The sequence below is a fragment of the Manis pentadactyla genome, chromosome 12 (assembly GCF_030020395.1).
Source record: "Manis pentadactyla isolate mManPen7 chromosome 12, mManPen7.hap1, whole genome shotgun sequence".
In the NCBI taxonomy this organism is placed as follows: domain Eukaryota; kingdom Metazoa; phylum Chordata; class Mammalia; order Pholidota; family Manidae; genus Manis; species Manis pentadactyla.
This window is the reverse complement of record NC_080030.1, coordinates 18,809,229-18,834,656: the sequence shown is the minus strand read 5'-3', so window position 1 is coordinate 18,834,656 and position 25,428 is coordinate 18,809,229. Positions and strand designations below refer to the sequence as shown.

The 25,428-nt window shown below is 51.4% G+C and overlaps 2 protein-coding genes across 4 annotated transcripts; one reads left to right on the top strand and one right to left on the bottom strand.

Moving 5' to 3' along the window:
• Positions 1-1,896: 1,896 nt before the first annotated feature.
• Positions 1,897-9,885, top strand: PALM3 (paralemmin 3). The gene is made up of 7 exons (XM_057490177.1): positions 1,897-2,186; positions 4,612-4,660; positions 5,298-5,378; positions 5,912-6,054; positions 6,192-6,276; positions 7,828-7,873; positions 7,978-9,885. Exons 1-7 carry the CDS (start codon positions 2,146-2,148, stop codon positions 9,642-9,644), a joined length of 2,112 nt encoding a protein of 703 aa, XP_057346160.1. The 5' UTR covers positions 1,897-2,145; the 3' UTR covers positions 9,645-9,885.
• IL27RA (interleukin 27 receptor subunit alpha) lies at positions 6,969-25,407 on the bottom strand. Of its 3 annotated transcripts, none has more exons than XM_057490178.1 (14): positions 25,186-25,407; positions 24,656-24,773; positions 19,695-19,852; positions 19,447-19,604; positions 17,954-18,110; positions 17,776-17,852; positions 15,616-15,799; positions 15,323-15,511; positions 13,637-13,738; positions 13,406-13,564; positions 11,593-11,718; positions 11,135-11,228; positions 10,845-10,938; positions 6,969-7,177 (listed from the first exon to the last, which is right to left on the bottom strand). In XM_057490178.1, exons 1-14 carry the CDS (start codon positions 25,271-25,273, stop codon positions 7,004-7,006), a joined length of 1,878 nt encoding a protein of 625 aa, XP_057346161.1. In that variant the 5' UTR covers positions 25,274-25,407; the 3' UTR covers positions 6,969-7,003. The 3 variants fall into 3 exon arrangements, with proteins under 3 accessions (XP_057346161.1, XP_036734946.2, XP_036734951.2); XM_036879051.2 differs by lacking the exon at positions 6,969-7,177 and adding an exon at positions 10,026-10,717; XM_036879056.2 differs by lacking the exon at positions 6,969-7,177 and adding an exon at positions 10,026-10,153.
• Positions 25,408-25,428: the final 21 nt, after the last annotated feature.

Below are 25,428 nucleotides of genomic sequence, written 5' to 3'. Positions count from 1 at the left end.
AAGAATAAAATCTGACTTGGAAGCCACAGTTGGGTTTGGGAGACAGACACAATTATAAACAGAACAGTCTTGCCTGAGGGCAAGAATTAGAAGGGAGGCCTACAGACTATACATCTAAATATTGATCAGCTGTGAACTCAAACTACAAACAATTAAGTAAAATATATTCTCTCTTCCAAAAGGAAGAAACATCCTAAATGTCTATCAACACATGAATGGATTTTTCAAAATATAGTAGATCCATAAAAAAGGAATAATCACTCAGTCATAAAAATGGCACTGATGGACAGTAACTGTAATGGGGTATGTGGTGGGGACTTGATAATGGGGGCAATCTAGTAACTACAATGTTGCTCATATAAGTGTATATTAATGACACCAAAATAAAAAAAAAGGAATGGTGCTCTGATTCACGCTACAACATGGATGAGCCTTGAAAACATGCTGAGTGAAAGAAGCCAGACACAGAAGGCCACATAGTGTATGATTCCATTTACATGAAATGTCCAGAACAGGCACATCCTTACAGACAGAAAGCAGATTGGTGGCTGCCAGGGGCTGGGGGAGGAGGCTGGTGAGTGAGTGCTTATGGGGATGGGGTTTCATTTTGGGGTGATGGAATGTCCTGGCACTAGATAGGGGTGGTGGTTGCACAACACTGTGCATGTACCCAGTGCCACTTATAGTAAATTTTATGTGTATTTTCCCACAATTAAGAACTAATTTTAAAAATATATGTTCTCTCTTCCTATCGTGGCAAATGTATTTTCAGAATGACCTAGAAGGCCAGGTTCAGTGGAAAACATTTTGAATCAAAGGAGCTTTGTGCTAGAATGTGGGGTACAGGTAAACTCCTGTGATCAGTCTGGCTCCCTTTGCTGCCCATCCGAGCTTTGTCCTGTGTAGCCAGGCCCCTGTGTATGCACCTAAGGACCCCGCCTTCCTTATCCCTCTGCTAACAGGTGCCCTGGGCGGTAGGATGGGGCAACCCTGGCTGCATGGTCTGCCCTCAGGAAGCTACACAGGCCTTATCCATGAGCTCATTCCATGTGGATCTGGAATTCTGGATTCCCAAGTACCCTGAATAGGATCCAGAAGAGGGAAGGAAGATTTAGGTGGAAGGATTCCCTTTGCCCAATGGGGAGGGTCCCAACTGGGTGTGCCCTTGAAAGCAGTGGTGGGGGAGTGGGAAGGCAAGGTCAAGGACCCTTCTTGCTGAGGCTCCTGTAAGAATTGCAGTGTGACCAAGGGTGGATGGAGAAAGCATTGGGGGCTGCAGGAGACCCACCTGGAGAGCAAGAGATGATTTCCCCAAGGGGGTTTGAATGAAACATGCAGTGAGCTGAGAAAAGGGGCACTGGCCCTTTAAGGACAGGATTGGGAGGGTAGCACAGAGACCCTCAAGATTTAAGTAGGAGGTTCTCTGGACCTTCCTCATCACCACCCTTCCCCTAACTACTGTAACACCCAAGGGGGTGTCCAGGGTCCTAGAGGCCGCTTGGTTAATTTCCCCATTTCACAAAAGGGGAAACAGGCCTAGAAATCTGGGACACATTTCCCACAGTTACCCAGGGCCCTGGCATCCTGGTTCCAACTGCGCACAGTCTGGTCTCCAGAATCCTTTAGTTGGATCAGTTCCTCCTTCCCACTCTGGAGCCAGGGTCTGAGGAGGGAGGGCAGTGGTGTGTAAGAATTACCGGGTGTGTGTAGTGTGCAAGGATGCTCAAGTGTGGGTGACCCTTGGTGGGCAGCTGGACCAGAGGTGTCCAGGGTGCCAAGTGGGGGTGCCATTCTGCAGAGGGGTGGTTGACTCCCCCCTGTGACCCACATGCCCCACCACGCATGTGAGAGGGTGCTTGCCGGGAGGCAGCCGAGTGCGGCAAGGAGGCCAATGACTGGTAAATAATTTATCAGGACAGCTGATAGTACCTCCCCAGAACTGCCCGTCAGCCCCCAACCCCCCTCACCCCTCGCACCTCCCACTGCCTCCCAGCCAAACCAGCTGGACCAGCTCTCCTGGTGCTCGCCTGCAGGGCCCCCCCTCCTGCTGCCAGCCAAGCCACAGCCTCCAGGGCACCTTCGGGGAAGCGGGTGGTGGTGGGTTCTCAACTCGGAGACCAAATCGTGGTGGGCTTCTGGGCAGAGATGGCCCTGCAGAGTCAGGTGTGGTCTCCGGCCACACCCATGTAAGTGTCCTGGGCCAGGGGGGCCGGTGGGCAGGGCCTGGGAGGGGCTCCTGGGGGACGCTGGCCTTTCCAAGGGGGTAAGAGTCCCAGCTGGCCTCTCCTACGGGCCCTGGGGGGAGTGAAGGGGACCCAGCAGCCAAGAGCCCGAAGGCTCTTACATGACCCCCTCCCCAGAGAGTTGGGTGGGAGATGTGAACCCCCACCTCTTCTTTTTGGGGGATTTTCCACCTGCAGGCTTTAAGCCCAAAGTCCAGCCTGGGGGTGGGGCTATCACGGGGAATGGGGATGGGCGATGGAGAATGCCAGGGTCCCTTGCTCCCACATTTGCCTCTAAAATCACCACCAGTGTTCAGGGCAGGGGCAATAGCTTGCAATCTAACAGAAAAGTTTAACAGCTTTCAAACTGGACATGACAACAGCAAAATCAAGCTGATCACCAGTTTAATGAAATGGCCACCAACTGTTCCTGGTGGCAGCAGGCCATGGGCCATGAACGCTGTTCCTGTGGAGTTAGAGAAACAATGTCCAATGGGTTGGGCAGAGTATTTTACTATTTGAGATGTGAGAGCCTTTTAAGGTAAGGGGGTGGAGGAACTCCAGAGGTTTGTAAAGAAAGGGGCTCCCCCCTCTAGGGACCCCGATTTGGTTCCTCACTCTTTTGGGTTCCCTGTTGCATTATGCATCAACTACAACCCTGTCTGCCTAGCAACGGGAACCCGATCTCCCCCCCAGCAAGGGAGAGACAGGGAGATTACATCTTGGGGTTGAGACATCTGAAGGGGGACTTCAGCTCTCCCCCAAGGGCAAACCTATTAGCAGGGGGTCTGTGTTACCTTTGGGATAACCTGCAAAGCAGACTTCAGCCCCCTGCCCCAAATGAAATCAGGGACTCCCAGACTGATCTCTGGCCTCCGGCTGGCAAGACAAGGGTGCCTGGACTCTCCTCACCCAATCCCCATGTTTCCTGAGAGCACTGAGTTCTGATCCTGACTCAGTGACCTTAAACAAGTCTTTTCACCCTCTCTAAAGCCTCAGTTTCCACATCTGTAAAATGGGGACAGTGGTACTACTTACCTCCTAGGATAGTGGAGAGGATTGAACCAGTTACTGTAGGTAAAGCATTTAACAGCACCTGGCACATGATATGCACTGGCTGATGGTTGGCTGATTTTATTCTCCTGTGGACTGTCAACTCAGCAGAGTCAACTACAGCATCTCAAGGTCAGGGCGGGAGGGGGAGGGAGAGGAGGCTGTGGGGGCCTAGCGGAAGCCCCAAACCCCATCAAGCACGTAGAGCACTATAGAAAATAAGTGCGAAATATGTGCCACCTATAATGCCTTCACAGTGTGGCCAGGGAAGATCTGGGAGGCACCACCAGAGTTTGGGTAATGAGGCTAATGCTCACCCAACAGGGTTAGTGCTCAAATTAATAAACGTTTGAGGGCTTACCCTGTGCCTGCCCTGGGCTATGTCAGGGACAACAAGCAGATAGATAAATCCTTCTAGATATGGGCCTGGGAAGCACCCGCTCGTGGTCAGTGCTCAACGCATGTGCGCGATGAGAGGCTGATGTGACCACAGCTGTCCCCTAAGTGCCCTGCCACCAGCTGCCAGGGAAAGCCCAGATGGAGCCAGAGCAGCCTTGTAAGCTGGGAAGTAAGGCCCCTAGATACTGTAAAGGAAAAAGAGGGCATTTTCGAGTTAAACCTTAAACAACAAGAACCCTCCTCCTCCCAGCTCAGAGTCCAGTGCTAGGCAGCATGACCTCATGACCCTTGCCCCCAGGGAGAAGGCAGCTCCAGAATTACTATGGCAATGGCGCAAGGGCGCAAGTGTCACACCAGAGTGGACACTTCTCTCCCCAGACTCCCTCAGCCCTCAGCACTTAAGGGATCCTGGGTAGAAGCCGAGGTCCAGAGAGGGTGTGGAATTGTAAAGAGACATACAGCATGTTAGGGGCTCTGTGGAATTTGAGTTTTTGTAGGAAGGACTGGGAATGGTTATTATAACTAATCATAAACATTAGTTTTGAAGATCACTAAAGTTCTTACTAATAATTAACTATGCTACTGTATTTGGAGCCCTATGTCCTAAGTTTTTTCCTGAAGGGATACTTTCTTGTAAGGGCATCTCTCCTCAAGGTGAGATCTATCCGGGCCCATTTTACAGATGAAGAAACTGAGGCTCAGAGAGGTAATATCAGGACTGTGAAGGCTTTTGGCCTATGAAGCTCAGTGGGTCATGATCAGGGCTCTCTCCGCCTCCCAGAACCCCCGCGCTTTGCCCCGACTCCTCCCAGGTGCAAAAGGGAAATGCTGGGCTTTAGACGGTTTCCAAGCAGCTCAGAGGGGCATTTCCAGAGGTCTGTCGGCTGAGGGGTGGGGCCTGGGAGACCCGCCTCCGCACCCTTACCTCTCCCCGCAGGCCCATGGCCGAGAGCTCCCTCTACCGGCAGCGGCTAGAGGTCATCGCTGTAAGTGACGCCCTCGGGGCGCGCCCTGCCAGGAGCCCTGGGCACCCCGAGCCTGGCCCCTTGTCTCTTCCTCGCCTCCCTTCCATCCCGGGGAGCAGGCCTAGCGCTGTGAAGGGGGAGAGGAGAGGCACCCTCATCTCCAGCCCTGCCTGGAGTGACACCCCCAGTTCCTCAGGCCCCCTCCGCTCCCCAATTCCTCTGTCTGGCCATCGCAGACACCCCACACTTCCAGATGCTCCATTCTTGAACCCCGGTCTCTCACCCACCCCATGTCTGAACCCCATCTCTCAGACCCCCGTCTCTCTGAACCCTGTATCTCAGACCCTCACAGCTCGGTCCCTTCTCCGGATCTCCATTCCAAGGCCCCGCCTCCCACCCCCACCCACAGGCCCCACCTCCGCAGCATCCCGGGTGCGGCCGCCCCCGCCCCGCCCCCACCCGCTGCTGAGTCAGCGCCTCCGCGGCCTACCCCCCCCACCCCCCTCCCCGTCCCGCGCCCCGACGTGCGCTCCGCGGCTGGCAGGACTGGCAGCCCGGGAGGCCTGCGAGCCCGGCGAGGAGGGAGGGAAGAGGTTGAGGCGGTGGCCCCGCCCGGCCCCGCCCCGCCCGACCCGCACCCCGGGTCCTCTGTGCGCAGGAGAAGCGGCGGCTGCAGGAGGCGATCGGCGCTGCGCACCGGGAGCTGGAGGAAGAGAAACTCCGCGTGGAGCGGCTCAAGGTGGGGGACGGACGGAGGAGCCTTTCTGGCCTGGGCAATGAAGTGGGGGTGTCCGTCAGAGCCTGTTCGGGCACCGTAGGCGCTTTTGTCTAATTTAGGGGGACAGTTGGGGGCATTGGGTCCAGCGTTGGGGGTGGGCGTCTTTCCCCGCTTGGGAGGGTGGGTGGTGGCGGCGATGGGGATATTTGTTACCCTTTGGGAAGGGTATGGGGACAGTGGAGATATTCGCCCTGCATTGGGGTAGGGATGGGCCAAGAGAGACATTGATTTAACCTTTGGGGGTGTCTGCCCCAGTGTGGAGGGGTTGGGAGATTTTTTTCCAGGCTGCAAAAGCTATGGGCTTGTAATGGGGTGTCTGTCCCATCTGGCAGTGTTGGGGGAGCAATAAGGGCATGTATCCCAGACTGAAATATCTGTCCCGTCTGGATGGTTCTGGGGCAGTAAGAAATCTGCCCAGTCTAGGGCATCGGGAAGGACCCTGCGTTGGGTGGGATGGTCCTTGTGCCCAGCCGGAGCTCCCTTCCCATGCTCAGAGGAAGTCTCTCCGAGAGCGTTGGCTAATGGACGGGGCAGCTGAGGGGCTAGAGCGGCCTGAGGGCTCCTCCTTGAAGGACCCACCGTCACCTGAGGACCAGGCTCAGGCCCGAATCCGGAACCTAGAAGACAGCTTGTTCACGTGAGTGTGGGTGTAGCCCCTGCCTGCGGGCTTTGTCTGGCAGGACCCCAGGTGCACCCCAGGGGTGCATCCAATGAGAGTGGGGGTTCACTGAGCCTGCTGGCCTGGCTCCCAGCGTGTCCCTCTCTTCCCCCCAGGCTCCAGTCCCAGCTGCAGCTGTTGCAAAGCGCATCTACAGGTGCCCAGCACAAGCCCTCAGGCAGACTCACCTGGCGCAGACAGGTGAAGAGCCCAGAGAGCACATAGTGGGGGGAGGATGTGGGCAACAGAGCCCCAAACAGGATCCTCCAAGTACAGTTTAAGGACAAGGTCCTCTGCTACTTCTTGGCTCTGTGGTTTTGCGCAAGTTGCTTTCCTTGTCGGAGCCTCATTTCCTCATCTCTAAAATGAAAATAACACACACCTGGAAAAGGTGTGAAGTGGGGTGGACAAGATCATTGCTTAGAACCCAGGAAGGCGCAAGAGAAGGTTTGGATATGTGGTTGCTCCGATGGCCCAAATGCAGTCGGAGTATGGGCTTGGGAGGTGCTCTCGGATTCAGCCTCAAGAGGGGAAAGGGTCTCCATGAGATGCTCTTATGATTTAAGGATCCACATGGATTTTCATTCTTTTGATTTTTGTTTTGATAACACCTTTATTAAGATTTACTCCACTTGCCACACAACACATAGGCTTTGGAACACCAGGACAAGGGAACATTAAAATCTGGCTATCAGGGTTGTCCTTGATGTCCAAAGATCCGGCAACATGTACCCCTGGCCATAGTGAGGTGTGAGTTTTCCTCAGTCCCCACCTCTCCCTGATGTCTTACCTTAGCTCCCAGGTGCTGTCACAGGGCAGAGAGGGAGTGACCTGTTCATTGCTGTGGGAAACATTTGTTGCCTTTTTAGTATAAGCCAAGAGTTCCTGGCTGGAGATGGGCAAGGCAGGATTCCTGGCCCAGGGGAGCTCACTGTCCAAATGAGGAGATGGGGTGCAGGGTCTCTGAGGGGAGAGCCCTGTGTGGGGGGAGGTCACAGGAAGCACCTGAGTGAGGCTGAGAGCTCAGGGAAGGATTCCTGGAGCCAGTGGCTTCTGTGCTCAATCTGAGCGGGAACCAGGAGCAAACAGCCTGTGCAAAGACCTGGAGGCTGGAAAAAAAGAGGAGGCTGGTTCAGAGAACTGCAGGAGGAGATCCACGGGCTTGGCCTAGGCAGTCCGCCTGGCTGTCCCCAGGGCCTCTCCCTCCTCTATTCCCTTTACACTGACCACCTTTTTTATGCCTTGACTTTGCCTAGTTCATTGCAGCCCCAGGGCCTCACTCTCTGGGTCTCTGTACAATGTCACCTCCCCCAAGAGGCCCTCCTGCTATACCTAAAAGAGGCACTTTATCACCTCCCAGGCACTCCCTAGCTCCTCATTTTTTTTCTACCATAGTCCTTCTCACTCCCAGACATTATGTATTTATTTGTGTTTATTTACCTTCCTCCTGACACTCAAATGTAACTTCCAATAACAAAAGGCTTAAGTGTCCTTTGTCTCAGTAGTTGGCAGAATAGGTCCCCAATACAGAGGGATGGCTGCACAGGCACACATTGATTAATCACCTTCCGTGTGCGCAGTACTGGTGCAGAGGGCAATTAGACAGGTGAAGAAGGCCGAGTGCCGTAGAAGCTGGTCCTGAAGGCAACGGGGGACCATGGAGGGTGTCTGAGCTGGGGAAGGGGACAGGCATGGAGGGAGCTGCAGGCAGAGACAGGGACTGGCCTGACCTTGTCTCTGCCCATCCTGCAGGGTCACCGTCCTCTCTCCCAGCCCATCGTGGAGGCAAGTTCTGCTGGTGAGTGCATGTTTCCCTCAGTCTGGGGTCTCAAGAGGAGAGGCCTGAAGCTGGGTGGCCTGAGCCTCACCCTGCCACCCCCTCTCTTCCCCTGACTCCCCCAGGCCACCCTGATCTGAACAAAAGAGCCTCCCTGCCAGCCGGACCAGTGGGCACATCCCCGGAGTCTCCCTCTGAGCTTAGAGACGAGGCTGTTGGGGTTCTGCCAGCCCCAGGGCGGGTCCCTGGAGCTGCAGGGGCCTCCTCAGAAGCCAATGGCCCCTGCCCCGGACCCAGTCCCTCTCCAGGGGGGGAGCCTCATCAGGGGGTGGCTGCACTGGAGGGGGGCATGGGTGACGCCAAAGGAGGGGGTGTGGTGCAGGTGGTATGGGAGGGGCTGAGGGCCGCAGAGGACAGTGCCACAGGGCCCACGGACCCGGAGCTGGAGGCTCAGGTGGAGGAGATGGTGCTGGAAGCCATTGGGGAAAGGCAGGAAACCAGCCGCCCAGAGCTCCCATCCTGGGTGAAGGTGGACAGGGGCGTTGTGGAGGTGGTCTGGGAAGGGATGGGTGGCCCGGAGGGCAGCAACTCAGAGGTGGTGCAGGAGGCGGGTAGGGGCCAGGAGGCCTTGCAGAGCAGCTCACTGAGGCTCCAGGGGGCAGCTTCTGGAGCAGGTGCTCCCAGGGGCATCCCTGATGGTGATGGGCCGGGGGGCTCTGGAGGAGAGGAGGGGTCCTTCATTTGGGTGGAGAGAGTGACCCTCAGTGAGGAGTGGGAGGAACTGGTGGTGGAGGGGTTGGACAGGCCCAGGGTGCAAGGGAGGGAGGGAGCAGCAGAGAGCCTCCTGGGGGTGGAGGGGAGGGCAGGGGAGACCTGCGAGGGGGAAAGGAGCCAGGCAGAGGAGCCTGTGGGCACTGGAGAGCAAGGGAGTGAGGAAAAGGCAGGGGCAGAGCTGGAGGGGGCCGAGAGGTTGCTGGCCGTGGGGAGGAAGGGAAGTGCAGACTCCTCAGAGCTGGAGAGGAGAGGAGGGGAGGAGAAGCTGGGGACACAGAGGGAAGGAGTCAAGGAGCCCCTGCTGGGGACAGAGAGGGAAGGAGTGGAGGAGCCCCTGACAGCAGTGGAGGGGCCTCTGGGGGCAGAGGGGGAAGGAGGTGTAGAGCCATTGGCAGTGGAACAGAAAGGTGAGCAAATGCTAGGGGCACAGAAAGAGGCTGAGGGACCTTTGGGAGCAGAGAAGGGAGATGAAGAAAAGCTGCAGGCGACTGAAGATGCTTCGGTGACAGAGAGAAAGGAAGGTGAGGAATCACAGTCAGTAGACAGAACAGGAGGTGAGGAAGCCTCGGAGGCAGAGAAAGCCCAAGAGATCAAGGAAGATCAGACTCCAGAACAGCAGAGAGAGTCTGGGGGAGGAAAGAAAGGTCAGGCAGAGGAGGTGAGGGAGGGAGGGGCTCCCCTTGGGGCCAAGGAGGAGTTGAGGCCAGAGGAGGAAGGAACCCAGCCCCAGGAAAAGCAGGAAGGCTCCCTGGAGGAAGAAGCAGCAATGCCCCAAACCCCTGCTGAGGGCCAGGGACCCTCGGGGGACCCCACCACCCTCCTGGCAGAGACCCCAGCTCCGGAGCAGCCCACTGAGTGCCAGCCACTGCTTCATGTGGAGGGGCCCAGGGCCAACCCCAGTGCCCACCCTGTGCCCACCTATGCGCCTGCGCGGCAGCCTGAGCCATCTGCCCCTCCTGAGGGCGAAGAGGCGAGTGGCCCCAAGCAAAAGACGTGCCAGTGTTGTGTGGTTATGTGAGTCTGCGCCCTCTGCCCCACACCCAGCTCCTCTCACAGCTACCTCGGCCTCCTGGCACCCAGCTAAGGGTCCCAGGCACAGACAGGGCACCATGGGACTGGCCGCGGCCCCTGGGAGCCAGCTGGCCCACATATCTGCCTCCATCTGCGCTTCCGGACCCCTTGCCAGCTGCCTGTGACCCTGGCCCCCTTCTGTGACGAAGCCTTTATACTTGAAAATAAAACGTGAAAGCATTTGGACAGTTGGAGTAAGTGTGTATGTGGCTTGCACAGAACCACCTCACCATCTGGAGGGACACTGAGGGCTTCACTCTGCCACAGAGATGATGAGTCAATAACAGTTTGGACACAGCTGCTGACAAAGTTCTCAAGCTATAGTAGCTATAAAAAAACATAAGTTTATTTTTCTGGGCTGCTCTGATCCACAGTCATTTGGTGGATCCACAAGTCCGTTTCTTGATCCATCCTCCCCGTGGGTGTGGCCAAAGCCGGGCCACGGGCGCAATGATGCTCCAGCTCACCAGAAAGGGAAGAGAACAGAGGGGCCCCTGCCCAGTCTGTCGGCATGCATCAACCTCCATTCCATCGGCGAGACTTCAGCCCATGGCTGCCTGAGCTTTGAGGGAGGCTGGGAGTGCATCTAACCAGCAGGACAGATTTGGGGAGACTTTCCCGGAATGCCACTCCATATATGAATATAATCTCATATATTATCTTTTGCTCCCTCGCCCATATATTCCCTGTAGGGCCAGGCCCTTCTCTGTTTCGGGTCCTTCAATCTCAGCTCTTCTTGGCTGGGTGTCCTCAGGCAAGTGACTCAGCCTCTTTGAGCCTCAAGTCTTCATCTGTCAAATGAGCACCACACTCCTGGCCTGGGGTCAGTTCAGGCCTGAACCTGGGGCCTGGGGCTGGGGGGCCCAGGAGGCCCAGCTCCTCAGGTGTGGGCAGGAAGTGTTTCTCATACCCAGAGTCAAGCTGGGCGGAGGCCTCGGGGGGCTTCATCACCAGTACCGGCTCCATCTCCTCCACTTCAAGGATGGGTAAGTCCCTGAGGGGCTGGGCCTGAGGTACCTCCTGAGAAGAGGGAGGCTGAGATTCTGCACCTAATTCTCATAACCTTCACCACTCCCACCTGCTCCCCACTGACCCAACACCCGCTAGCCCTGCAGGAGGGCCCCAACCAGCCAGCCTTTTTGCTCACCTCCACATGGGGCTGGCTGGAAGTGCTGTTGGCAGGATCAGGAACCTTTTCCCAGACCCAGCGGGGCAGCACCTTGTATCGCAGGTGGAGACATCTGCACGCACACAGGCAGGGTCAGGGCAGGGAAGCCAGGCGGCGGGTGCCCATGCCCAGGTCACAGACTCCAGGGACATCACAGAGCCCTGCGGTGGCCCCTCACAACCACCACCACTGCCTCCCTGCTGGAAGCTCAGCTAATGCCCAGCCACCCTCCCCACCTAGGCAGAGACCCACATGTCTGGCAGCCTCACCTTCTGGAGGTGGCTAGGCTCATGCCACATCCCGTCAGGAACAAGCCCCACAGGACAAGGACACCAGGCAGAACTTTCCATTTCAGGGTGTTATCTGGTGGGGGGAGGGGCAGAAGCACGTTTGGACAGCAGGGAGGGGGAAGGGTCAGGTAGGTCTCATGGATGAGGGAAGTCTGGGGATGGGAGTTGGGCTTGTGAGGGTGATAGGTCAAGGTAAGGGATGGGTGACAGGATCAGAGACATACACCGCCTGGTAAGTCCACAGCAGTAGTTAGCAGGAATCAATGTCAATAACCACCAGGGCATCATCAATCAATAGCCACTGAGGCGTCATCAGTAACCACTCCCCCCAAGTCAAAAGGTTACCCACTCGCTGAAGCCAAACTAATCATTCCACAGCCCCTTCAGACTGACTGAGCAGGCCCCCACCCATGACAGCCCCACCCCAGCCCCCCTACCTGGTAGGTGAAGCTGGAGGCTGGGACCAGGTGGGCCCTCTCCTGAGATGGTGGATGCAGTCACCCATAGCTCACAGGGACCCCAGTGAAGGTTGGGCAGGGTGATGTTCCGGGTGCTGCCACTCACTGAAGGACACACCCAGAGAGGTTGGGGCAGCAGTCAAATCCTACCTCAGGGCCTTTGCACATGCTTTCTTTCTGTCCACACCACTCTCTCCTGGATATGCACTTGACTCCTTCCTTCAGGTCTTTGCTCAGATTTCACCACCTCTGTGAGGGCTTCCCTGACCTCACCACATTTAAAATTATACCTCTTTCAGTACTCACCTTCCCTGCTTCATTCTCTACCCTGCAGTTCTCACCAGCTGACACACTGCTTATTTACTTTGTCTATGCCTGTATGTCTGTCCTTGGAAAGTTAGCTCCACAAGGGTCATTCCCAGCATCTGGATCAGTGCCTGGCACATAGAAAGCTCTCAAAAATGGTATATATTTGAACTGATGAATGAATGAATGAGCATCATCATATCCCTCACCCACATAGAACCCAGTAAAGGGAAAGGAGGGAAAGATATTTGGACCTCTCAAAACTGTTTCTATATACTTTTTTTACCGAATTGCTCTTTTTTTTTTTTAGCTAAGAGAGGAAGTAGCTTTTGGGTTTGTTATAGGATTATAGAGCCATGAACGTGGATATAATGCCATAGAAATAATGGCCATTGATATAATACCTAGAAAGACAATTAAGCTAAATCATCAGGTGATACAAGGTAAGTTGCAAAACATCACAGTCCTAAGATTCAGGGGCCAAACTATAGCCTGTAACATTGTCCTCTTTTAATAATAATAATAATAATAATAATAAAATAAAATAAATATATATATTTAGTAACATATATACAGCTTTAAACTTATCTATATAGATTTTCACAAGGTGCAATCATGGCAAAGTAATTATCTAAAAAAAATAGGCTTTTTCAGCTAGAAACAAATGCTGATGTCCTGATGTATTTAGGGATGAAATGACACCAAAGACTAGGAAAAAAAGTATTCAGGATAAATTAAAACAGGATTGGCAAGATGCAGGTAATTGCTGAGGCTGGGTGGAGATTACATGAAGGTTTGTTATACCCTTCTCCCTACTTCCATATATACTTGAAAGGATCTATAATATGAAGTTGAAAATCTTCAAAAACTCCTCTCTCTATGCTAACATATGTATGGAAAAATCTGGAAGCTGCATTGTCAGTGTCCATGAAACGAGGAAAATGTCAATATTCTTGGTGACATACTCCTTTAATGTGTCAGCTTTTGTAACAAGCGCAGATAAGTGTAATTGGGGGTAAAAGAGCAATAATAAGAGTTTTAAGAAGGAATTTGTGCTCAGAGTAAAAATTAGGCCTATACCCAATGGTACAAAAAAGAAAAATCATATGCAATCCTGTAATCCTGTTGACATGGTGGGGAGTTACCTTTCATTTGTGTGCCTCTGATTTGCTCAATGCTGGGTTTATTTAACAAAAAATGGAACCATTCCATGGCATTTTGTAACCCTTTTGTCTTCTTCATTTAATAAAATATGACAGGCATCTTTCAATGTCAATAATATAGATCAGAGTCTTCATTTTAATGGCCAGATGATAGGCCATTACATTGAGAGCCACGTGGGTTATTGTCCACTAGGGAACTAATGATACCATGTGTTCCCCAAGGAGCTGAGAGGGGGGCCAAAGGGGCTCGTTTGGGGATGGAGGGGGGGCAGGCTGATGGGGGGGGTCTTGTAGCATTGGGGCCAGGGGACAGTGAAGCTCACCATTCATGCAGACAGATGGTCTGGTCCCACTCTGTGCACACAAGGTGTAGTGCGTAAGACGGCCCCGAAGTTGGTGCCTTGGGACCTCTCCCCACGCTACGGCGGGGGTCCCTGGGGGGTCATCCTGGAGTCGCCAAAGCATCGGTCCCTCCAGGGGTGCTGGGGAGAAAGCCAATGGGTCAAGGTCTGCTGGCGTCCCAGTATACTCCATCTTCCAGCCCTACCGCTTACCTAGTTCCTCTCTGAAACTCCAGACTGGGGGAGCAGGGGCTAAGCCCTGAGGAGAGACTGCTGTCACTGTGACCCGGTAAGGGACCCCTCCTTCGAAATTCCCTAGGTGGGTGAGAAGCAAGAACCGGTTAGAGTTGGCTCCTATTTGGTAGGAGTCTTCATTGGGGTCTCCAGAAGAACATACTAAGAGAAGGATTTGGGCAAAAGTAATTTTTCTGGGTGGTGCCCCAGAGAATACCAATTGGGTGATTGGGAAGGCTAACAGGGAAGAAAAGGCAGCCGGTAAATGGTAAACGGTTACCAATCTGGCCAGCGACCTATGGGAGGCAGCAGAGAGCGCACACCTGGGGCATCCCACCTGAAGGTGGGAGGGAGCTGGGGTATTTATCCACCGATGCTTATTAGTTTTTGCTGGAGGGCTGCCTCTGAGGGGCCTTAATTTCCCAATACTTCAGTCTTCTGTCTAGGCAAGACTCTGTCTGAAATTTCTCACTCGTGTTCTCCACCAGGGTCAAACTCCCCAGTGCCAAACCCCAGCCCGGAACTCACTGCTAATCCCTCCCTGGACCTGAATATCCAACAGTCGCATGGATGACTCCACTTGGACGAGCATCTCAGACATGACAAATGGGTCCCCCAAATTCTGCCCCAAGACTCCCCAACCAGAACCTGCCTGCTTATCTCCCTTCCTCAGTCCCCACCTGGTCCAGCCCCCATCATCTCCCACCTGAACAGGCACAGTCCCTTCTCCAGGGATTATCAGCTCCTCACCCTGGCCTGCTCTTCCCCGGTCTGCTCCCCCACAGCAGCCACAGGGCATCTGTGGGCACCTGTATCAGGGTGCATCCCTCTGTGGCTCCCGCCTCACTCAGAGCAAAACCCAGAGTCCTCCCTGTGGCCCGCAGGCTTTGCACAATCTGCCCCATCACCTCCTTGCCCTCCCCTCCTCCCAGTTACCCCCTTACTTATTCCACTTCACCACACCAACCTCTTTGCCATTCCTCTAACACATCAGGCACGTTCCTGCCTCTGGGCCTTTGTACTGTCTGTTCCCTGTGCTTTTCCCTCATACATCCTCCTGGCTCCCTCTCTCACCTCCTTCAAGTCTTGGTTCAAATGCCACTTTCTCAGAGAGGCCTTTTCTAATCTTTCTAAAACAGCAATTCTCCCTCCTCCCCTTTACCCTGCATTGTTTTCCCCCAATTACATGATGAATGTCCTTGTTTTTTGTTCTTATTTGTTTCATTGTTTGCCGGCCCCACAAGGATATCAGTTCCATGAGAATGGGGATGTTGCTGGGAGGGAGAGCAGTGTGATGGCTCAGGTTTAGGCCAGAGGGGCCTAACTATGTTGTTCAAATCCTGGTGCTACCACCTACTTGTTGTGTGGCCTCAGGAAAGTCACTTAACTTCTCTGGGCCTTTTTTCATCTGTTCATTGAACATGATAATAATAAACCTACTTTATAAGGAAGTTTGAATAATTTAATGCTTACTGTAAAATGGACTCCCACTGCCATACTGTGCATTGGTGTCTGGAACATGGCCTAGCACATTATTCAGGTGGTCAATGAATATTTATTGTATATATTAATGATTCTTTAAGTATAATACTCCTTCCTGCAGATCCACCTATGAGCCTGTTCTCCAACTGCTAGGATGGAAACCCAGATGTCCCAAGGCCTCACCTGGCAACAGAGCACTGAGGTTCCCAGGAGGAAGCCGGACCCAGCTGAGGTTCTCCAAGGGGTCCCCATCTTGAGCCCAATCCACCACGTACTCCTGCAGTGCCCCAGACCCCTGTTGCCAAGTCACCAGCAGATCCATGCTCCCAGCAACACTGCTGACCGTCACGTTACGCGGGGCAGAGCCTGGACCTAGAGGGCGTAGGGGGTGGGGAGGAGAAGTCTTAGCTGCCCACTCAGGAAGACCCCTCCTGCCTCTCTAGGGCACTGCTCAGAGGAAGTTCATAGCCTCTTACCCAAGCAAGCCAAAGACAGGTTGGTGAGAGGCTCCCAGCTTGTGGCATTGACAGCGGACACCCCAGCCCACTCCGCCTGGGCGGGGATGGAGGAGTTGCAACAGGGAGTCCCACCCTGGGTCAGCCTCCGACCTTCAACGTGGAACCACACTCTGTAGGCCACCTGCGCACAGCGCCCTGGGGCCTGAGGAAGGAGGGGAAAAAGGAGTTAGTATCCCCCGTTCATAGGCACACGCTGTGTGTCTTGGGGAGGTCTCCCAACAAGCCCGCCAGTGAAATTTTTGTTGGCTCCACTTTACAGATGAGGAAACTGAGTCTCAGATGGGCTCCATGGCAGAGTTGGGGTCAGAACACAGTTCCAGGGCTAGGGCTAGGGCGAGGTAAGTGAGGCACTTACCTTGGGTGCAAAATTGAAGGGACGAAGATACAAAAAACTTAGTAATCAAAATATATGAACCAAAACAAATAGTAATGCAAAAAAACCCCATGACAAATAAAATACCAAAATTTCAAGTAAAGGCAGAGCCCAACCCGGCACTGTATGACTGCCTCACTTGCCTCACCCTAATCTGCCTGTACAGTTCTTAGGGATTTCAAAATTCCCACTGTTGTATGGAGGAGTAGTCATGTATAACAGACAGGACGGTACCCTCCACGGGGCTTTGGAGAAACTTGTGAGAATTTCTGGTTGCCATAATGATTCTTATCTGATTGGCGAGAGCCAGGGATGGTACATGGTCCTAGAAACAAAAAATTGTTCCATGATCCTTGTGACTTTTTAATGTCATCTCCGCTAGAAACTTCTGCAGATGAAAACCTGTCTAATAATTTTAACTGATCTTAAAACCAAACTCCTTTTGAGGTATAAATCCAAAAATCTTTTGGGGACCTGGTTTTTATATTCACTGAATTTAAAAAATACTCAGAACATATGGGGACTTTCTAAGCAGTTTTTATTATCAATTCCCAATACAATCTGTGCTCTGCTAAAAGGATTTTCTAACGCGCTCTGCGTCATCTCACCACTTTGAAGTTCCTGGAAACTGGGCTGTATGGCCTGGAATGTGATTGATTTTGGTAAATGTCCTGTTTGTGTATGGAAAGAATGCATGTTCTAGCATTCCTTATGTGAGTCCAGTGGGTTGTTGTTAATCCCATGTTCAAATATTCTACAGCTTGACTTATTTTGCATCCATTTGTTATGAAATTTTTGTGAGGGGTGTGTTGAAATCTCCTACAACTGTTGTGGATTCATATATTTCTCCTTGTAGCTCTGTCAAGTTTTGTTTTATGTATTTTAAAGCCATGTTATTAGGTATATACAGATTTGGTACTCTTATATCACACTGGTGAACTGAATTTTTTGCCATTATGTATTAACTTTATTTCCCCTTTATTTTCTACTAAATGTTACAGTTAGAACATTGTATTATATATACTTAAGAACATGCACATTCATAGATTATATTATGTATGTATTTCATTTCCATAGAGTAAAGAGGTGTTGTAAAGTACTCAGTATGAAATAGAGGCACTGGGGCTGTGAAGCGCTGTTCGGATGCCAGTTGTGCAGGGTTTGGGGCAGCCGTTCTATGTATCATTTTTCTCATCTGTAAAGTTAGTTAATATAAATAAATGTGTAGGCTAGAACTTGGCACTTAGTAAGTTCTCCAAGTAGTATGTATGGTTAAAACTAATGACATTAGATTGTGTGGCCCAAGAAGGTATGGGCCATGTTGTTTTGCTCCTTGCCATACTTACTATGAGCCAGGGCCTGGAAATGCCTGGAACATGGTAGGTGCTCAACATATTTAGATCCATGGGGACTATGGCATCCTTGTCTGTCATCTCATAATTCCCTTTCCTTAACAGCATCTAAGCCTTTAGCATACTACATTTTGTCAAGCTGAGTCTAGTCTTGCTTCCAAATCTCTGCACCTGCTGTCCCCCCACCCCCAGAACACCTGCACCCATCTTTAGGTGTCAGCTCAGATCTCTCAGAAGTAGCTGACATTAGTGGCTGTTTGCTCTGTGCCCAGCACTGTGCCAGGACCTCTCTGAGCACCCCCTTCCTGGAAGTTTTAAAACAACCTCAAGAGAGCAGCATAACAACTTCTGTCTTGTTTACATCACTATTTGGGGTTTCCTGTCCCAACTCACCTTCCACAGAAGCTGCTGGTGTTCCTGACTGCCTGGTGTCCCACAGGGGTTGCCTGATATCCATACATCTTTCGGAGCTGGCAAGGATGAGGAAAGGGGGTACAAGTGATAGGGGCCTGGTTGGACAGACTTCCAGGCAGGGGGAAGAGGGTATAAGGGCAGGCCTGGAGAGCCTCACCAGAGGGCAGGGTCTGGAAAGACAGGCTGGGACTCCAGTCACTCCACAAATCTTCTTTCTCCATTCGGCAGCGGCCAGACACCTCATAGCCAGTGGCTAATTCCAGGTTCTGGATCTCAACAGGGGCCAGGGGTATGGACGTCACTTCTGGTTCTAGCTGGGGTAGACAGGAATGAGGCCAAAGGTTGAGTTGAGGCTACTTGACCTTCTGTGCCAGCCTGGTAGCATAGGGTGACCAACTGTCTGTGTTTGTCCAGGACATTCCCAGGATGTGGGGCATTTGGTTTCAAAACTCAGACAATCCCTGGCAAAAGGAGACAAGTCAGTCACCCTGTGGGTCACATATAGCAATAGCAAATCAATTCTAGAACTATTCCCATTTTATGGATAACGAAAACTAAGGCCCAGAGAAGGGACATGACCTGTGCAAGGTCACACAGCTGGTGAGTGTTAAAGCTGAGATCCAATACCCAGGCAGGCAGCTTCCAAAGCCTGAATCTCAGTGTTACTTTGAATTTCATGAATCATGACAATGACAACTCTTCTATACAGGTGGCGTGTGCATCAAAAGCTGTAGTGGAGACAGTTGGTTATTCTCTCCAACCATTCTCTCTTAAGAGAGCCTCTGGGTATCAGTTGGGAATATAGCTGCCAAAAATAAAGACTACATTTCCCTGCCTCTACTGCGATCAGGTGAGACCATGTGACTATGTTCTGGCCAATGAGATAAGAGGAAATGATACATGCAACTTAAGGTGGTGCTCTTAATGGTGCATGGGCAGGTAGCTCAACTCCTTCCGGGGTCCCATTGCTCTAGAGTTGTCTTCCAATTTCTTGCTGTGTGAGCTTGGTAAGTTGCTTAACTTCTCTGAGGTTTGGCTTCCCCAATTATAAAACAGAGAGCTGAAAAGCATCTACTATATAGGGAAGTTGGTGGGGGACTCGCCAAGATAATCTGTGCAGATTGCTTAGCTTGGGACCTGATACACAGCAGGTGTTCAGAAACATCAGCTGCTCTTATTAATTATTTCTGAGTGTTTACTGATAACCAGGCCCTGCTCGTCCTCATCTACAAAATGGGTAGGTATAAAATGCAACTACCTCAAAGAGTTCTTGTAAATATTCAATAAAGAGCCTAGGACAGTATCTAGCACATATGAGATGCTCTCTACATGTCTTCTGTTCTTCTGTCATTCTTATTTTAAGCTTAAACATAAACATAAGGGACTTTCATTCAGTCACAGAAATGTTAGAGGAAGTTTACTGAGTTTCTCATAAATTCCATGTAGAACTGAGACTGGGCCTACATGGAATTCATGGATTATTTTGGGAGGCAATTTTTAGCTGAACAAGATGTATGTACAGCAGAAGCTTTTTGGGTGGGATGTGGACAGATGCCGGGGGAGGGCGGGCTGGGCTGGGTCTCTGATTTGGGCATGACAGCCTGGGCCCTGCCCAGAAGAGGGTGGGGGGAAGAGGGCCCCGACACTCACCAGGGTCCAGGCCATCTCCTGGCATCTTCGGTAGTGGAACTGGCAGATCAGGATCTTATGGGGCGGCCACACAGGAGGCTCCCATTGGATAGCAGTCTCCAGGGGGTCATCCTCTGGAAAGTCCACCTTGGGGCAGAGTCGGGGGGCATCTGGCTTCACTGAGGAAGGGGAGGTAGGGGAGCATTGAGCAAAAGCCTCCAGGGCTACCCACCCCACATAAAGCACACCCCCTCATCCCTGCCTGTTACTTCGGGTTTCCAGGTTCACGAAGACTGGGGACCAGAGAGGCTGGCCTGCCTCGGCTCCCCAGACAAGGAGTTCATCTGATGTGGTGAGCTGTTCTCGAGGAATGGTTACCCAGCTCTGGTCGGGGGGCACTGCCACAGTCCAGGTTCTGTTGGAATGGCTGTGAGGAGAGATGTAGGCATGGGAGTGGGGTGGAACGTAATGGTATCAACTGCTCTGCCTGAGTTCAAATGCCAATACTGCTGCTGCAGAGCTGTGTGACCTTCAGCCTATGGCTTAACTTCTCTGTGCTTCAGTGGGCAATGAAAGTGTAAGCCGAAAGGGCCGAACAGGAACAGAATCAATGAAATAATAAATGGAATGCATTTAGAGCAGCATCGAGTGCACAGTACATGTTAAGTGAACACTGGTTGTATTTATTGAGCACTTACTATATATATATATATATATATATATGCACATTCACATCTATATGACTATACGGTCAGCAAATACATACTGTGCCAGGCACTGTTGTGGTTGCTGGAAAAAGGACTATGTCCAAAGCAAGCAAGGAGCTGCTCCCTGGAGTTGGTGTTCCAGTGGGAGGAGGCAGACAAGAAACACATAAGTATAGACTTGATGATGGCATACGCAATATAAAGAACAATCAAGCAGGGTAAAGAGGGTGTGGTGTGAGGATAAGGTAAGGAGTGACAGTGCTATTTTAGGTAGGGTGGTCAGGAAAGATCTCTCAGACAACCAGACATTTGAATAAAGGCCTGAAGGATATGAAGGCAGAACCATCCAGGACTAGAGGAAAGAGCGTTTTAGGAAGAGGGAACAGCCAGTGCAAAGGCCCTGGGGTTAATGTCCTGGTGTGTTTGAGGAACAGTGAGGAGGAAGCCCTATGGCTGGAGTGGAGTGAGGGGGTGAGTAGGAGGAGGGGAGGGAAGGCAGGTGACAAACAGATTGTGTAGGGGCTGGTGGCCTAAAGGAAGTATTTTGGCTTTTACTGTGAGTGAGGTGGGAGCCTTGGAGGGCTGGGAGCAGAGGGATTCCTCTACTGGGGCAGTCACAGGGCGCCTTCTGGTGGCTGCAAAGGGGAGGACAGACTGTATGGTTGAGGGCCAAAACCCAGCCCAGGCAGGAGCTTACAAGGTCTAGGCCACTGGTGATGGGGGCTGGACCAGGCAGGCGCTGAGGAAGTGGGGAGTGCCAGATTCTGGATATGATGTGGAAGTTGGAGCCAGCAAGGCCTGCTGATGGATCGGATGTGAGTGAGAGAGAGAGGATAAGGACATCCCAAAGGATTGAATTTCAGAAGTTCAAAGCAAGGCCTTCATAAAAACAACAACAGAAACACAGGCAGTGAAGATGTGGAGAAATCAGAGCCCCTCTACACTGCTGGTGGGAATGCAGAATGTTACAGCTGCGGTGCAAAACAGTTGGGCGGCTCCTCATAAAGTTCAACAGAATTGCCACGGACCTAGCAATTCCACTCCTAGGTAGAGACCCAAAAGAACTGAAAATAGGAACTCAAAAACGTGTACACAGAGGTTCATAGCAGTGCTAGTTAGAACCACCAAAAGGTGGAAACAACCCAAATGTCCATCAAGATATGAACTGGTAAATGAAAGGTGGCATATCCATACTGTGGAATATTACTCAGCCACAAACCTCAAAACTTATGCTGAGTGAAAGAAGCTAGACACGAAAGGGCACATATTGTATCATTCGGTTTCTATGAAAAGTTCACAACAGGCAAATGCATAAAGACAGAAAGCAGATCAGTGGTTGCTAGAAGCTGGGGAAGGGAGGAATGGGGAGTGATTGCACATGGGGACAGAACTTCCATTTGGGTGATGGGAATGTCCTGGAATTAGACAGAATTAAGTGGTAGTTGCATAACATTGTGACTGTCCTAAATGCCACTGAACTGTTCCACTTAAAATGGTTGTTTTGATGTTATGTGTTTTTCACCTCATTAAAAAAAGGAAGGGCCTTCTCTGACTCTCGCATCCTCTAACAATTAAAGTGAGGCCCCCTCTCTGGAGATAGAGGATGGTGATGGCTGCAAAACAATGTGAACGTACAGGCACATCTCCTTTTATTGCACTTCACTTTATTGTGTTTCAGGGATTTTCATTTTTTTACAAATCACAGGTTGGTGGCAATCTTCTGTTGAGCAAATTTATTGGCACCATTTTTCCAACAGCATTTGCTCACTTCGTGTCTCTGTGCCACACTTTGGTAATCCTTGCAATGTCTCAAATTTTTTCATTCTTACTATGTTTGTTGTGGTGATTTGTGATCAGTGATCTTTGATGTTACTATTGTCATTGTTTTGGGCTACCGTTGTTTTGAACTGCGCCCTTTTAAGGCAACAAACTTAATCAATAATGTTGTGTGTGTTCTGCCCGCTCCAACCAGCCATTCCCCTGTCTCCCACCCTCTCCTCAGCCTCCCTTTTCCCTAAGACACACAGTATTGAAATTAGACGGGTTAATAACCTGACAAAGGCCTCTAAGTGTTTGAGTGAAAGAAAGAGTCACACGTCTCTCACATTAGATCAAAAGCTAGAAATGTTTAAGCTTATCTGGAAAACCGAGACAGACCAAACACTCGGCTTCTTGCACCAAGCAGCCAAGTAGTAGATGCAAAGGAACATTTCTTGAAGGAAATTAAAAGTGTAACTGCAGTGAACACACCAATGATAACAAAGCAAAATAGTCTTATTGCTAATATGAAAAAAGTTTGAGTGGTCTGGGTAGAAGATCAAACCTGCTACGACATTCCCTGAAGCCGAAGCCTAACTCAGAGCAAGGCCCTCACTCTCTTCAATTCTATGAAGGCTGAGAGAGGTGAGGAGGCTGCAGAAGAAAAGTTGGAAGCTAGCAGATGTTGGTTCAGAGGGTTCCGGAAAGAAGCCATCTCTAGAACATCAAAGTGCAGGGGAAGCAGCGAGTGTTGGTGGAGAAGCTGCAGCAAGTTATTCAGATCTAGCTGAGATTATTCATGATGGTGGCTACACTAGGCAGAAGATCTTCAGTGTAGGTGAAAGGGCCTACTATCGGAAGAAGTTGTCATCTAGGAATTCCATAGCTAGAGAGGAGAAGTCAATACCTGCCTTCAAGGTTTCAAAGGACATGCTGACTCTCTTGTTACGGGCAAATGCAGCTGGTGATTTTAAGTTGAAGCCAGTGCTCATTGGCCATTCTGAAAATCTTAGGGGCCTTAAGAATGATGCTAAATCTGCTCTGCCTTTGTTCTGGAAATGGAGCAACACAGCCTGGATGACAGCACGTCTATTTATCACATGGTTTAATGAATATTTTAAGCCAACTGTTGAGATCTACTGCTCAGAAAAAGAGGTGCCTTTTGAAATATGACTGTTCATTGGCAGTGCACCCATTCACCCAAGAGCTCTGACAGAGATGGACAATGAGATGAATGTTGCTACCATGCCTGGAAACACAACATCCATTCTGCAGCCCATGGTTCAAGAAGTAATTTCAGCTTTCAAGTCTTCTTATTTAAGAGATACGTTTTGTAAGGTTATAGCTGCCGTAGATTGCAATTCCTCTGATGGATCTGGGCAAAGTCAATTGAAAACCTTCTGGAAAGGATTCACCACTCTAGATGTCATTAAGAACATTCATGATCCATGGGAAGAGGTCAAAATACCAACATTAACAGGAGTTTGGAAGAAGTCGACGCCAGTCCTCACAGATGACTTTAAAAGGTTCAAGACTTTAGTGGAAGAAGTCACTGCAGATGCGGCAGAAATAGCAAGAGAAGTAGAATTAGAAATGAGCAAACTGGAATGAATAAGGAGCTGCTTCTTAGGATGAGCAAAAAAAGTGGTCTCTTGCGATGGAATCTGCTCCTGGGGAAGATGCCGTGAAGTTTGTTGAAGTGACAGCAAAGGATTGAGAATATTACAGAAACTCAGCTGATAAAGCAGAAGAGTTTGAGAGGACTGACTCTAATTCTGAAGTTCTACCGTGGGTAAGATGCTATCAAACAGCATCACATGCAACAGAGAAATAGTTCATGAAAGGAACAATCCATCAGCGAGTCAAACTTCACTGTTGCCTTACTTTAAGAAATTGCCATGGCCATACCAGCCTTCAGCCACCACCTCCCTGATCAGGCAGCAGCCATCAGCCTCGAGGCAAGACCCTCCACCAGCAAAAGGATTATGACTTGCTGAAAGCTCAGATGATGGTTAGCAGTTTTTTTTTAGCAATGAAGTATTTTTTAATTATGGTATCAACTTTTTTTTTAGACATAATGCTATTGCACACCTAACAAACTACAGGATAATGTGAACATAGCTTTTATGCACACTGGGAAAGCAAAAACTTCATTTGACTGGCTTTAATGCCATATTTGCCATACTGGGGTGGTGTGGACTGAATTCACAATGCTTGTACTTATTGCCACTGAACTGTCCACTTAAAAATGGTTGAGAAATAAAGATGGTAAATTGTATTTGTGTATTCTACTACCATTAGAATAAAAATTCCCTTCCCACCTTTCAAAGCCCCTTTGACTCTTCCATCACTTTGCCAAATTTGAAATGAATTCTAGTTTCCAGGCGTGATTCATCATGAAGGAACGCATCTCCCTCTCAAGACTGTGGGCTCCACGAGGGCCAGGCTTTCTGTCTGCCTCTTTCATTGCTACATCCCCAGCACTAGACCAAATGATCTCTTCGTATACTCAGAGAAGTTAAGCTACTGGCCTAAGGTCACACAGCAGTAAAAAACAGCTTCTAATTATTAGCCATTTTCTCTATGCCAAATGCCTAACACGTTGAACCCTCAGAACCAAGCCCGGGAAGGAGGCAGTTTCTATTATTATTGCCGTCTGATAGAGGAGGCAACAAGGGCTCAGAGAGGGAAAGGGAATGGTCCAGGGTCAACAGCTGTCACCCCTCCAAAGCCTCAGTTCCCCCAGGTCGCCCTGTTGTACTCACTACTTCTGGCTCTGGAGATGCAGTGTGGAGGGGGCTCCCAGGTTCCCAAGAGGCTCCCAGGAGCAGTTCAGGTCGCCCAAGGGTGCAATTCCATAGCACTGCAGTGGCCCAGGGCTGCCTGAGGAGTTGGGCGGAAGGGTCCCGGGGAAGGGGGTCAATACCCCCAGCCTCTTGCACACCCCAGAACCTGAACTTGCCCCGACTTCTGACAACTGTGGAGGGCGATCCAGGGTCCCTTACGGAAGTGAGCAGCAGGAAGGGGGCGCCGGGCACCCCTACCATGGCTTTGGACATAACTCCTCCCCTCCCTCAGCCAGCCACATCCTGTTACCACCCCAAACGCCGCCACCCCCATCCTCCACCTCCCGGGCTCTGTCTCCCACCACGCTGCCCGCGTGCCCCCTCCCCAACTCCTTGCTCCGCCTGCGCCTGCCCCGGAGCTCGGTCATTCATTCTGCAAACACGTGGATCACCCTGGAGGGCCCGCGCTTACCCGCAGAGCGCTCGCACGAGCTCGTCCCAGAACTCACCGTGGGGCCGAGCCCGTTGGAACAGCAGTAACAGAAGCAGCGCCAGCTGCGGCAGCTGCCGGAAGGGGGCGGCCCAGGTCCCCCGCATTGTGCACCCCGCTCCGGCCCCGCGCGGCCGTGCAACTCCAGCCGCGCCGCTCGCCTCTCTCCAGCCGCAGCACCCGGGCGGCGACGGGAAGCGCAGCCTCGCCTCCCGGCCGCCTCCGCACCTTGCGCCGCGGATCCCCGCCCCTCCCCCGCGGC